At 44.1% G+C, this 14,666-nt stretch overlaps 1 protein-coding gene across 3 annotated transcripts in view; it reads right to left on the reverse strand.

Annotated features, from left to right (window-relative positions):
* TFDP2 (transcription factor Dp-2) overlaps positions 1-14,666 on the reverse strand; it is a 51,661-nt gene that overhangs the window by 13,424 nt on the left and 23,571 nt on the right. For all 3 annotated transcript variants that reach the window (XM_069975617.1, XM_069975619.1, XM_069975618.1), the window contains one exon: positions 734-858. In XM_069975617.1, the coding sequence (XP_069831718.1) occupies positions 734-858 (125 nt within the window). The remainder of the gene's footprint in view (positions 1-733; positions 859-14,666) is intronic.

The following is a 14,666-nucleotide window of genomic DNA, read 5'->3' on the forward strand; positions in this document are numbered from 1 at the left end:
ACCCAGCAACTGCAGTTCAGCCAATCACTGACCACAAATGACTGGGTGGCAATCCCTGCATGATCGACCTATCACAGGAACCAAGAAGCAGTTGAAACGGCAACTGGGGGGGGGAGGGAAATCAGGGCAGGAAAGTATCTTCTTTATTTTTATATTACTTACATTACTACATTTTTTTCTGGGGATAGAATACCCCTTTAAAGGAGAAAGCTGTCATCGGTATCTAGTGTCTAGCTTACATTGCAGTGGATGTGCTTAGTTATCAGAAATAGGTGCTCAGAGTCATTGCCGCTAGTGGGCATGTATGGGACCAGACAATGAAACGGCAAGTCCTTTTAGTGATCTGGTGGCTTGATTTCCATCTTCTCTGCCATATCCTTTACCTTTTGGATAGGCCCATTTTCCTATGCCTCTCATCTACCGTTTCTGACATCAGGAGTATTAGAAGCTTCTATACGTTTCTCCATCTGCCTTCTCTTATACACATTAAACATTAATGGAGTTTGCCCTTACATAGTCATTCCGATTGTACAGAAGAAAACAAGATTTGACAGGAACTAAAAAAGGAGGTAGTAAAGATGGGAGGCGAAAATGAGCTCACCGTGAACAAAAGGAGGAGGAGGAGGAAGAAATATAGGCAAGCTGGACTTCTATACAATTACCAGACATTGCTGAGATTTTCAGCTCCCTTAAATCACACTGCAGACACACAGAGGTCAAGGAGAACAATTACCCAGGAATCCAGCTGGTGGCATCTGTGATGTGACTCTGAGTGACCATGGCTGAGGTGGCCGCGGTGAACTGTCTCCCTATGAGAAGATCTGCTCCCGCGCTCAGTCTCTGGGGAGTGCTTATAATCTAGAACAACAAAAGTGACATTGTAATAGCGAATCCGGCACAGTACAAGTACGGTCATCCTGTTTATTTTCTCTACTGCAAACTAGCAATTCCTCACGACTCGTTCTGAACAATAATAAATTAGTGTGCAATACAATAGACCAGCCATTGCAAGTGAGAGACTCTAAAGTGTCACTGTCTTTTAAATTTATTTATTTTTATTTTTTGCAGAAATCAATAGTCCAGGCGATTTTTAAAAACTTTGTAACTGGGTTTATTAGCCAAAAAATGCATTTTTATCATAAAAAAGCAGTTTGAAGCTCTCCCCCCTGTCTTCATTGTTCTATATGGAGAGGCGAGGGGTGGAGGGAGATGAGGCACCAAAACAGGACAACAAAGAGTTAATTTACAGCTACATCACCAGACTATCTCCTCTGAGGTCAGCACTGACCTCTCTGACTGGCTTTCACACAGTTCCCACTGTGTAATCCTGTTCTCTGCTGCCGATTAATCTTCCTCCTCCCCTCTCCATAGAACAGACAGGATCCGACTGATGTAGAAGAGTCAAGATTTTCTAATAATGAGCAGTGAATAAGAGAGAGGAGGGAGGGGGGGAGGGGGGACCTGGGGAAAGTCTTTTTGAATGCACATAATGGCATATTTGCCTAATAAACCCAATTACAAAGTTTCTTAAAATTCACCTGGACTATAGATTTCTGCAAAAACAAAAACATAATACGACAGTGACACTTTAAATTGTTACCGGACTACTACACTCAGCAAGCTCAGTCATTTAGGTGAAGAGATGGGGCATCTGGAGAATACTGACCTGAGAGCACTGTCTGCAGGGGATAAGAAATAGTATAGAATTCTAAAAGGCTATATAAACATGGAGCTTCTAAGCATAAACTGATCCACATAAGCACCATCGTAGGCGTCACATTTATCAACCTCATTTAGACAGCATATTATATAATAATTGCTATATATAAGTATAGTGTGGATGTATATAGTCAAGGCAAACATCTCGCATACAATGAAATACAGGTATTGTAGTCTAATCCGCCATTTCACTTACAAAGAAAATACAGTCAAAAATGGGTTAATAGTTGTGAGCAAGAAGCCCGCAGCAGGTGTATAGAATAAAGACTAATGATGGTCACATGGGGGATCCAGAAACGGTCCCAATCCCTGGCAGTGCAGTCAGAGGCCCCCCAGAACACACGTCACTGCTGCTCTTGGCTGACCCCCGGTCCACCTCTCCGCTTTGATCTCCACCGGAAGCTAAGCTGGGACCCCAGGCTGCGACCCTGCACTGGTTGCTTTACTGCAGGTCTCAGAGACCCGCAGAGAAAGACAGCCGCACTGTGACAATCATTCACACATCTTCTCCGGCTGCAAAAACATTTAAAGCTGTAGCCGCGGCGCACGGCTCTGGATCGGGCTACTCTGTTCTGCTCATTCATGTGTTGTAGAAGGGATTTATAAAAACCATTCCAGGTCAGTTTTCCGGCTAGAATGCTTAGCTATTGAATTGTAAAGGCTACATATGTAGATTATGTAATGCTCTGCTCTGTGGATGAAGGGGGATTATTGCCATTAATATGCATTGGGCACGAGAGATTGCTGCAGCTATATGCAGGATACACTCATGTGCTATAACAATCACTGCATCATTAAACTATCAACTAATTTTTTGGTCAGCTTTTTCTAATTTTACATTTTATTATCCATATTATTAACTAATCCTGCAGTTTCCAGTTTGGCCACTAGGTGTACCATTAAGATGGAGCTTACTGATCTGTAGAGATCACTTTGCAGCAGTTTCCTCCTTATCACAGACATTGGTAAAAGGTGAAGGTGAAACCAATACAAAGATTAGACACCATTCACAATACCCGAAGCTCACAGCTCCCTCTCCCTGAGTCTGCATAGGTCACAGTGCATGCCTAGAAATTTAACATATTCTAGTGAATAGGGTCAGAGTGCTATGTGCAGTCGGAGATCTCTAAATGAAGTTTAAAACAGCTCAAACTAGATGGCTGCCCCTATAATAGCTAGTGACTATATCCAGAACTCTGGCCCTAAAGCACAGAAAAACCAAATCCCCACAGCATTGGGGCAAGTGCAGAGCAAAGGAGAGGCAAATTGTGATGTGAACATGTTTTCACGTATAAGTTTCCATCAATTTCTAAAGGATAACTTATATGTTAAATGTACAGTAAACACAAAACAGTGTGAACACAGCCTTATTGCAATCTATTAGGCCCATACACATGACAGCTGTTGGTAGAATACCCAATCCCTCCATAATATTAATACTTGGCCAAGCAGTCCTGTGTTGTTCTGAATGGAGGTGGGGGTAAATAGCTCCCCTGGTGGTGGTGGTTTCCTTAAGGATAGATAAAATCCACCATGCCCGATCCCTCTTTTCCCCAAGAGTTGGGAGGCCATACACACACACATACACATTAGTCTTGGTCAGCAGGTTCCATCCAGAGTGATCGGTTTGGATAACAAATGTCTAATGTGTGTGAGGGCCTTAGAATCAGGACAGATAGAAAGAAGCCATACAAGTGACGACACCCCCAGTCTCTGTTGGGAACCCCCCCTTTCTATGAGTTCAGGGACCACTGACGATGCTATACTCTTGTTAAACATGATCCAACAATCTAGTATAGTACAATAATCACCAAAGCATTCTTTTGGTTGCTCAGTTGTGCCCCTCAATTATTAGGACACAACCCAAACAATAGATGGTTTCCATAGCTCCAACAAGATGGTAACATTTATGGCAAGCTCTACTACTACATCTACCCTGGTATGTCCTCCCTCCCTTCCCCAAGATGGCGGCACAGTTTATAAAGCATTTAGACAATGTCCATCTTTGGGACATTTTTGTTTCCCTACAGACTGCTGCCGCTTTAACCCTACTCGGAAGGGGTGTGCGTGTTAAGACATGGGAACAAATCATTCCCAATCAGGTCCCTAATACTGTTAAAGAAAATACTGCCACAGCCGTCTGGTCCTGTGAAAACCAATTAAGCTGTTTGCTTATCATGCAATAGTTGCCAGAATACCGCGGGTAATGTTACCTTGTGTCTCTCCTGCTCAGCGGGTTTGTTAGAGGAATTATTTTTACATGTGCAGTCAGACATTCCGAGCGCTTTCTTACAAACAGAAAATTCACTTTGGTTTTCCAATACTTCACATCACCCTGGCTTAACCCGTTCTGTTCCTGTGGTGCCCAGAGCGACGACAAGGCAAAGCAGCAAATGTGTAGTATAGCATGTAGTTGGTATAAAAAGAAGAAAACCTCACGGTTTGTTGGAAAGGTCATTGTTCTATTGTAGTCAATATTAGAGAGGAGCGCGGCTGGAGCATGCTTGAGTCAGATCACTTGGCGTTTGATTACCGGTGACTGAAGAAGTTGGATGCAGCCATAGGGAGTCATTGGAAACATGGATACAGCCATAAGCCCATTCCAAGGTTCCTTAGGGCTGCATCCAGCTTCGTCAGCCACCAGTATTCAAATGAAGAGTGATCCGACCTGAGCATGCTTGCGCTGCACTCTTTTTACATCTACTTGATGTAACATATACACTGACAATATAATAGAAGGCTATAGAGTGAATGTAAAAGATTTGCTTTTATTTAATTTATTCTCTAAAAAAATAACTAACAGTCAGTCAGATACCATCCGCATAGCTAAGCCAATCTCTATATATGGCCAACCCCTGTCTATATTGCCTATTTACTGAGAATTACTGAGGATCCAGGCTTTGTTATTTCACTGCGCACAGGATGGCGTCTTACTAAAATAAGATGGTGCGGAGAGTTGTTTGTGTTATTCCCCGTCCTCCCCTCTGCGGCCTCCTTATTGCTCTCTCCTCAGAGCTTGTACACTACCTCAAACGTCTTCATTCAATAGTTTTTTTTAAATTTTCTACAAGATGGAAATAAAAAAGTGGTTATAAATAATGTTATAATACTTTTAGATATCTCCTTGCTCTATGATATATTAAAGCTTTCTTTGCTGCCAGACTTTGCCCCATGATAGAGCAACCGTCTAAACCAGGATTGTATTCTTGATATGGCAAGAGCCAAATATTAACCTGTAGGAATGTTCTCGGAATATTATATTATATATATATATTGCAGTTAGATGATAGCATCAGGGATTTGATCAAATCCCAGACCCCTTTCAGGGAAATGATGGAATGGAACTCTGTCATTTCCCCCCTGCAACATTCAAGTTCCTTACTACCTGTCGGGGGAAAAAAAAAAAAAAAAGTACAATGGTTTTTGAGGCACATCTCCAACAGAACTTGTCACTTCTTCTACATGGGCAAGTATAAGCAGGAACAACTACTACCCTGTATGTATCCTTCCCCACACTGGGAGCTTTTACAATATAAAAGTATTACCATCATAATTTTTTTTAATTATTTCTATTATTTACACCACATCAAAAGCTGAATGAAGCCCTTGTCTCTCCATCTCTCTCCTCCCTGCAGGAGGTGGGCTCCACAGACTTGCTATAGAATCCATCTCCTGCAGCGTGGAGAGCTAAGCACTTGTTCACTCATTCTAGCAAATGGTGGGGGTCTCGGCTCACAGACCCTGAAGAATCAAAACTTTTCACTTTTCTCTAGGGGGCAGCAGAGAGCACTGTATTGATCCAACACTATATACAGTAGATTCCACTAGGCACACAGCAGCTGTGAGGTCCTGGAATGCTAGGATTTTTTTTAATACAGATAAATTAAATGTATGTTTTTTTTATGGCAGTTTATTTTTTTTCTCTCTCTACATTTAACCCTTTAATTCTCCCTGTGTGAGCATTGCAGGGAAACTGAACCCTTACTGACAGTTTCCCCCCAAAATTACAGCTGATCATTGAGGGTCTTATCAGGAGGACACTTCCTGATCAGCTCATTATTAAGGGACAATATTAACCATTAGAAAATATCCAGAGTGGAGAGTCCCTTTAAGACTTTGCCGAATGGAATCTTACTCCGAGATAAGTACCAATCCTTGACTATACATGTGGCACAAGGAAATATATGGACGTGTAATGTTGCATGTATAACTGTATACTTGTGGCATGCATTATGACAGATATATACACTGGCTTTGAGTATTCTATTTGACCCTCTGCTGTGGCCAAAGAGCCTAAATGGCAGTGTTATATTTCCATACTGAGAGTTGCATTGGCTTGTTATGTGTGCATGCTTAGCAAGGATTAAAAAAAAAAAAAGTTATTGAGCCTCCCTCAGGACAGAAATATATGTAACTATAACCAGCGTAGCACATAAACAACAGGAAATAAGCATTGTGGAAGGGAAGGGTGTGCCGCTTGTTGGTAAATAACAGAATCAGAAATGCAGTCTGTACAGACTTTTTCAGTGTTCAAGCAGGGAGACTCAGGTTACAGTGACTGCAGCAAATAAATGTCATGTGCGAATTATAGGAAGGTACAAGTGCTGCACAGCTGGGTCCTGGGAACACAAGTGGAACAATGGTGACACCTACTGGCCAAAGTATGCACTACAAATAAAAACCTTTAGGACACTGGGAATTGTTTTTAATAAAAGATATTTTATTTTTTTTAAACAATTATTTTTTCACATGCTTACTTTGTTACCCTACAAGCAATACATGATCGTAACATGTTTGGTCACTGATACCAGAAATGATTTTCAGACATCCCATGGAGGACATGATGTCTCTGCACCGTGACCAACTACCAGGAAGCAAAAAAGGGACTAGGTGACCCCTGAAAAGGGGCTCCTAAGATATAGTATGGCTGACAATGGCATCTACCAGACAGCTACCAAAGGCAAAGTTTTTGAACTACAAATTTTGCCAAGTCTGGCAAAAAATTTTTATTAAAGTATTGTATTGCCCCGCAAAAGTTATACAAATCACCAATATACACTTATTACGGGAAATGCACATAAAGTGCTTTTTCTCTGCACTCACTACTACATCAATACTTCACTTCCTGGATAGAATGGTGATGTCATTTCCTGGATAAAATGGTGATGTCACGCCCAGACTCCCAGAGCTATGCGGGCTGTGGCTGCTGGAGTAGATGTAGTGTACCCACAGAAGGCCTACTAACTATAATGGACCAAGCATGGTCCACAAGTGACTACATTTGGTTTATCTTCAAAATGGCTACAATTTTTTTTTTTTTATTGGTGGGATTCATACGGCAGACTTGTATAACAAAAATTCCCACTGGAGGGAAGCATGTAACACCTCTTGTGGGTTTGCATAGCATGTAATTATGTCTTCAGCCACTAGAGGGAGATATTAAAGCTTTCAGAAACAGTGAGTGCATTCAGTGTCCAGCATAAAGAGACTCATGTTTGAGAAGGACAAGTCATACTGGCTTTAGTACAGATTTTGTTTTATTAAAGGGGTACTCCGGTGAAAATGTTTTTCTTTTAAATCAACTGGTTTCAGAAAGTTATATAAATTTGTACTTTACTTCTATTTCAAAATCTCAAGTCTTCTAGTACTTATCAGCTGCTTTATGTGCTGCAGGAAATGGCGTTTTCTTTCAGTCTGACACAGTGCTCTCAGCCGCCACCTCTGTCCGACTGTCCAGAGCAGTAAGATAATCCCAATAGAAAACCTTGACAGTACCTGTCTTGGGCAAATGTCAGCAGAGAGCACTGTATCAGACTGGGAAGAATACATCACTTCCTGCAGGACATACAGCAGCTGATAACTTGAGGTTTTTAAATAGAAGTAAAATTACAAATCTATATAAACTAACTGAAACCAGCTGATTTGAAATAAAAAGATTTTTGCTCGAGTACCCCTTTAAAGGGCACCTGTTACTAGGATGTCCACCTTGAAAACAGGGCATTTAAAGGTTTCCACTGTGAAAGTGAAAACTGTTGTGTGCTATGAGCAAACAGCGCAGCTGCCTCTCACACCTCTGAGGCAGAAGGTTTATAGAGTACACAAACCTCTACCTAGAAGGTGGTAGACAGCATTTGCACTGTGTTAGCATCCTCTATCCTGGTAACGCACACCCTTCTCTATCAACTACTTACAAAGTCATCCGTGCATTTTAATTCCCTCTCAATGCAGCTCAGTAAAGGCCAATGCTTACTAGCCAGGAAAGTCCTCAGCGAGAAAACTCATACATACTCCTGCATATTGCATATTCATATACTGCAATACAGTGAACATATTCATTCACCCCAATGACAGGGTGATGGGGGCAACCTATTCTGCATAACTCAGTGCTATGGACGTAGGGATGTATGAGAATATACAATCATTGCTATTAATGTCAGCACTATTATCTATTATACAGGACTGACATACTTCATACTGCTGGGTCTATGGTTCCCCTCAGCAGACATGTCTTCTTATGGCCCTATTACAGGGAACGATAATCGCCCCTATCCGGCAGATTATGGCTCCTTGTAATAAACAACGATCAGCCGATGACATCGATCATCGGCTGATCAATGATATCGGTTTGGACCTATAATTGTTGGGCGATAACCATGCACCGCTACGTGCAATAGCGGTGCGCGGCCAGCGATTTCCAAACTGTATACATTACCTATCCATGCTGCAGGGCTCCTCTCGCACTCTGCTTCTTACCGGGTCCCGCACGCTCCAGCTTCATAGCAGCCTGTCTCAGCTGACAGACCGCTCAGCCAATCACTGGTCGGGACCACCGCAGCCAGTGATTGGCTGAGCAGTCTGTCAGCTGAGACAGGCCGCTCCGGAGCTACAGTGCACGGGACTCGGTGAGAAGCAGAGGCCAAGAGGACCCTGCAGCATGGATAGGTAATGTGTAGAGTTTAAGCAAGATCTGCAAAGACATCGGTAACGATGTCCATGCAGCCCTTGTTAAACGATTATCTGGCTGTGTAATAGGCCTAGTAAACAAGCGCCGATCTAGCAGATCGGCACTCGTTAACATTTATTATCGGGCCCCCATCGGCCCGTGTAATAGGGCCCTTACTGAGGCCTACCGTCCTTCATTCATTCAGAGTCCTTACTCCTGACTCTTCCCGGGACATACTGAAAGGGGCTTTAGAACCTTGTGGCTCCATAGAGGGCACATAACAGAAAACACAAAGAGACGTTACAAGTTCCTGTTATATAACACACCTGCCATTAACAGCTGTCATAAACTGACATCCTCTGCATGGCTAACTGACAGCCTGCCGCTCAGCTCCCATGTGAATACAGGGGCTATACTTTGCCCTACAATCTAGATACCCAGCCCTGCACTATGAACAACTAGAAAAACCAGCACTGCGTGTGATAAAGAATATACATCTACATCTAGTAGTATCTATAGCCAGAGGTGCCAAGATGGCTTCCCTCCAACCCTCAAAACCTAAACAGGCTAGAAAGGTGTCAAAAGGGCAGCACTGGTTTTACAGGGAGTTCAGTTAGGTTTTAGGTACATGCCTGTACTACTGCGTGAAAAGTAGTGGACCGCAATATACAGCAACCTATGATAGCACATGGACTACATACAGGTCTGTAGTACAGAGCCCAGAAACAGATTTGGCACCATTCTAATTCTAAGTTGATCTGGTGAACCTGAAACTTAAAGGGGTTATCCAGCGAAAATCTTTTTATTTCAAACCAACTGGTTTTAGAAACTTACATACATTTGTAATTTACTTCTATTTTAAAATCTAAAGTCTTTCAGTACTTATCAGCTGCTGTATGTCCTGCAGCAAATGTTGTTATCTTTTCAGTCTGGCACAGTTCTCTCTGCTTCTACCTCTGTCCAAGACAGGAATTGTCCAAAGCAGCAGCAAATTCCCATAGAAAACCTTACCTGCTCTGGACAGTTCCTGTCTCGGACAGAGGCGGCAGCAGAGAGCACTGTGTCAGACTGAAAAAAGAAAACACCACTTCCTGCAGGACCTACACAGGGCTCCAGATGGCGACCAAAATGGTCGCCAATGCGACTGACTTTTTGCAAATGGCGCCCAGATTTATTAATCTGGGCGCCATTTGCGACTGGCCCCGGCGGCGGCGCGCTGTCTCTTTAAGATGCGCGGCTGATGCGCGGCTGCCGGGGGTGTCCCGTCCTATCCCCGGCAGCGCGGCGCATCAGTGAGCTGCCTGGGGCCCTGACTTCCGGCACAGGAAGCGCACGTCAGAGACGCTTCCTGTGTCAGAAGTCACAGCCCCGGCGTACAGGAGCTCACTGATGCGCCGCGCTGCCGGGGATAGGACGGGACACCCCCGGCAGCTGCGCATCAGCCGGGGACAGCACCTGAAGAAGAAGAGGATCGCCGGGGGAGCGGGTTGTCAGGTGAGTTTGTGTGTTTGTTTTTTTTTAAATATTGCTTAGCATAGAGGAAAGGGGGGGGGGGCATCTATAATGGGGGGGAGAAGAGGGGGCATCTATAATGGGGGGGGGAGAGGGGGCATCTATAAGGTGAGGGGGTATCTATAAGGGGGGGAGAAGAGGGGGCATCTATAATGGGGGGGGGAGAGGGGGCATCTATAAGGTGAGGGGGTATCTATAAGGGGGGGAGAAGAGGGGGCATCTATAATGGGGGGGAGAAGAGGGGGCATCTATAATGGGGGGGGGAGAGGGGGCATCTATAAGGTGAGGGGGTATCTATAAGGGGGGGAGAAGAGGGGGCATCTATAATGGGGGGGAGAAGAGGGGGTATCTATAATGGGGGGAGAAGAGGGGGTATCTATAATGGGGGGGAGAAGAGGGGGTATCTATAATGGGGGGGAGGAGGGGGCATCTATAATGGGGGGGGGGGGGAGGGGGTATCTATAATGGGGGGAGAAGAGGGGGCATCTATAAGGGGGGGAGAAGAGGGGGTATCTATAATGGGGGGGAGAAGAGGGGGTATCTATAATGGGGGGGAGAAGAGGGGGTATCTATAATGGGGGGGAGGAGGGGGCATCTATAATGGGGGGGAGGAGGGGGCATCTATAATGGGGGGGAGGAGGGGGCATCTATAATGGGGGTAGAGGGGGTCATCTATAAGGGGAGGGGGCCATCTATAAGGGGAGGGGGCCATCTATAAGTGTAGGGCAAACTGGCTGCAGACACTGGGAGATAGATATATGCACAATTATTATTATCAGGGCCCCTCAGGTGTCTGTATTGTAGGGGGTCACTTGCATTAGTCACTAGGTGAGAGATATATCTATCTATATACACATCTTGTGGGGGGTCACTATGGCTGCAGTCAGAAGTCTAGCTCAGTATGTATAGACTGTTGCAAGCTTTTAAAGGGAACCTGTCACCCCCCGTGACGGGGTGACAGGCTCCCAACCCCCCGTTAGAACCCCCTATACTCACCTCATTGCGCCGGGTCCCGCTTCTGAAGATGGTCGGGTCACGGAGATCTCAGCCGCTGCAGCCCGGCGCGCACACTGAGAGATGAGTCCAACACCCATAGAGAATGACGGAGCGCTGGACTCTCCCATCATTCTCTATGAGCGTTGGACTCATCTCTCAGCGCACGCCGGGCTGCAGCGGCTGAGATCTCCGTGACCCGACCATCTTCAGAAGCGGGACCCGGCGCGATGAGGTGAATATAGGGGGCTCTAACGGGGGGTTGGGAGCCTGTCACCCCGGCACGGGGGTCGACAGGTTCCCTTTAAGTTCAAGTTCAGAAGAGTAAGCCTCATTAAAAGGCTAGCCAAGTGAGGCTGAAGTACTGAGTCAGACTGTATATGGTTGTCAAGTTGCAAGTTTCCATGTTGAACGTTTTCAAACTAAGAAAAGAAAGGATCTAAAGGAGGAGGCTGCTGCCGTGGCCTCTGCACACAGTAAGTCCCATTTAACATAACATTAATTTTACATGGTTTAAAATGTTGGCGACCAAATATTCTATTTGGCGCCTAAATTTTTCAGGTTAGGAGCCAATGGCTCCTAGGTAAATTTTTTAGTCTGGAGCCCTGCTACAACAGCTGATAAGTATGGGAAGACTTGAGATTTTTAAATAGAAGTAAATTACAAATCTATATAACTTTCTGAAATCAGTGGATTTGAAATAAAAAGATTTTCGCTGGACAACCCCTTTAAGATTAGGTTCAGACTAATCTTTCAAAATGGCATCCGCTACCCTTCATCTTGTGCCTAGTCCATCATCTTTTACACTGTACTGCTACTATCGGGAACCCCACCCTGCAGAGGAGAAATAAAATGGGCCTCAGCGTGTCTTACATGAGTTTTCAGGGCAATGGGGCGCTTTCAGTGGCTAATCTTAACAAATATGACTTGAGACGAATTTGCTAATATCTACTCTGCTTTTAGAGCAGAGTGGTGGTCTGTAACCTACACAATGAATTTTCAACAATGGGAGGAAAAAGTGGCATATCAGGAGCAGAAGGAGGAGAGTTTGCTAAATAATTGTATTTGTACCTGACAAACCCTACAAGTATAACTATGTTAGTTGAGATGGGAATACTCATGTGAACATACCCCAATGACCTAAAGGGGGTCTCTCCAGGTGACAGGCTCCTGTATTACTGATAATCGCCATACAGGACTATTCTAGCACACAATATACATTGTTTTCTATGGTTTTGCCATAATTTAAGAAACTGCAAACCTCAACTACTAATCTCCCTAGGTTTGGTCTCAATAGATAGGAGGTGACTTCATGTGAACTTGAGCTTATCTCTAGGCCTTAAGCCACAGGGTGACACATCAATTACCCAGCCATGGCTATAATGACGCCGGTTACCACAATACTCATATACACAATAGTACCAGGGTGAGCAGCATAACTACTACATGGAGACGCTTCTTTCACCCTACAGAGACAGTCAGTTCTAAGTAACAGGTTATTGCTATTAAGGACGTGACTTTACTCTTACACCAGCATATACCAGCCGAGAGCAACCACTCCGTTCTGTCTTGTAAAGAGTTAATCTTGTCTACTGTACCTGCCTATTAGGCGTGGGCTCAGGTACTCTGCACTAAGGGAACGCCAGTTTACAAGACTGTAAGAGGTCATTCATTTGCAGGTTCACTAAGCATAGACAATACTTTTCACCAGTAAATGACTATGATTTTAGAGTTTAGCTGCCATACTCAGATGTGGCTACTACAAAAGCTGCAATAACTAAACCAGTCCAGGGAGAAGACACTATGTACATTTAAGTACTACTCTGATTTAGTTAAAGGAGAAGTCTGGTGAAAATTTTTATTTAAGTATTGTATTGCCCCCCAAAAGTTATACAAATCCCCAATATACACTTATTATGGGAAATGCTTATTAAGTGCTTTTTTTCCCTGCACTTACTACTGCATCAAGGCTTCACTCCCTGGATAACATGGTGATGTCACTTCCTGGATAACATGGTGATGTCACGACCCGACTCCCAGACCTGTGCGGGCTGTGGCTGCTGGAGAGGATGATGGCAGGGGGACACTGAGGAACACAGGGCACTGGAGGGACAATGAGCATCCCTCTGCCATCATCCTCTCCAGCAGCCACAGCCCGCACAGCTCTGGGAGTCAACTCGTGACATCACCACGTTATCCAGGAAGTGACATCACCACGTTTTCCAGGAAGTGACATCACCACGTTTTCCAGGAAGTGACATCACCATGTAATCCAGGAAGTGAAGCCTTGATGCAGTAGTAAGTGCAGGGAAAAAAGCACTTTATAAGCATTTCCCATAATAAGTGTATATTGGTGATTTGTATAACTTTTGAGGGGTAGTACAATACTTTAATAAAAATTTTCTCCGGACTTCTCCTTTAAATAGCAGATGACAACTGGCTAGGGCTGTAAAATAACAAAACAGAGGTCATTCACCTTGTCCGATTCAGTGATGTTGCTCCTGTCCACCCTGATACCTCTGTTTATGTTCCCTGCTCTGCAGATGATGTCCTGCACACACTGTAGCCCCAGTACACAGACACCGGGGTGGATGGAGCGCTGGCACTGGGCCAGGTGATGCGAGTATGCTTTATTTATAGCCTGGCATGCTATCAACTAAAATCAGAAAATCTATTTAAAAAATCTTGTGTCTTCCAGTACTAGCTGCTGAATGTCCTGCAATAAGTGTTATTTTTTTTAGGGTGCCTTCACACATACCATATCGCTGTGTATTTATAGCTGCGAGTTTCTCGCACATAAATCCACAGTGATACTGATTGCTATCAAGCCAATGTATATTCTCACTGCGTGTTTGGTGCGATTTTTACATGCGATTTTTGATTTTCATATGATTTTTACAGGCGAGTTCAACACCACAAAAATGCAGCTACTTTCATGCGAGTTTGATGCGAGTTTTGTGCGAGAAATGAGCAGCGATACGGTATATGTGAAGGCACCCTTAGAGGTTTTCTATGGGGATTTGCTACAGCTCTGGATAGTTGCTGTCATGGACAGAGGCAGCAGCCGAGAGCACTGTGTCAGACTGAAGAGAATCCACCACTTCCTGCCGGGCATACAGTGGCTGATAAGTACTGGAAGACTTGAGATTTCCTAATTTTTCTGGCTCCGGTTGATTTGAAAGATTTTTTTTTTTTAGTGAACTACCCCTTTAAAACCAGTTGTGGCATAATCATCCATGGGAAAAAAAAGCCATTGGTTTTTGTTAATATTTGGTGTTCACAACAAAAACAAGACATACATAACACATAAAATACATTGTTATCAATACAGAACAGAGGCGGCCTAGGAGGATTCCTGAACTACAATTACCAGTCCTAGATATCAGTCAGGAAACCAGCAACTCCTGTGCATCACTGACAGTGAAACTATCTACTAATACTCTCAGTGTCCGCACGGAAGGGTGGATGAGACCAAGTCAGTCAGCGTCAGACCAAATAA

This window comes from Dendropsophus ebraccatus, chromosome 6, assembly GCF_027789765.1.
Source record: "Dendropsophus ebraccatus isolate aDenEbr1 chromosome 6, aDenEbr1.pat, whole genome shotgun sequence".
Taxonomy (NCBI): domain Eukaryota; kingdom Metazoa; phylum Chordata; class Amphibia; order Anura; family Hylidae; genus Dendropsophus; species Dendropsophus ebraccatus.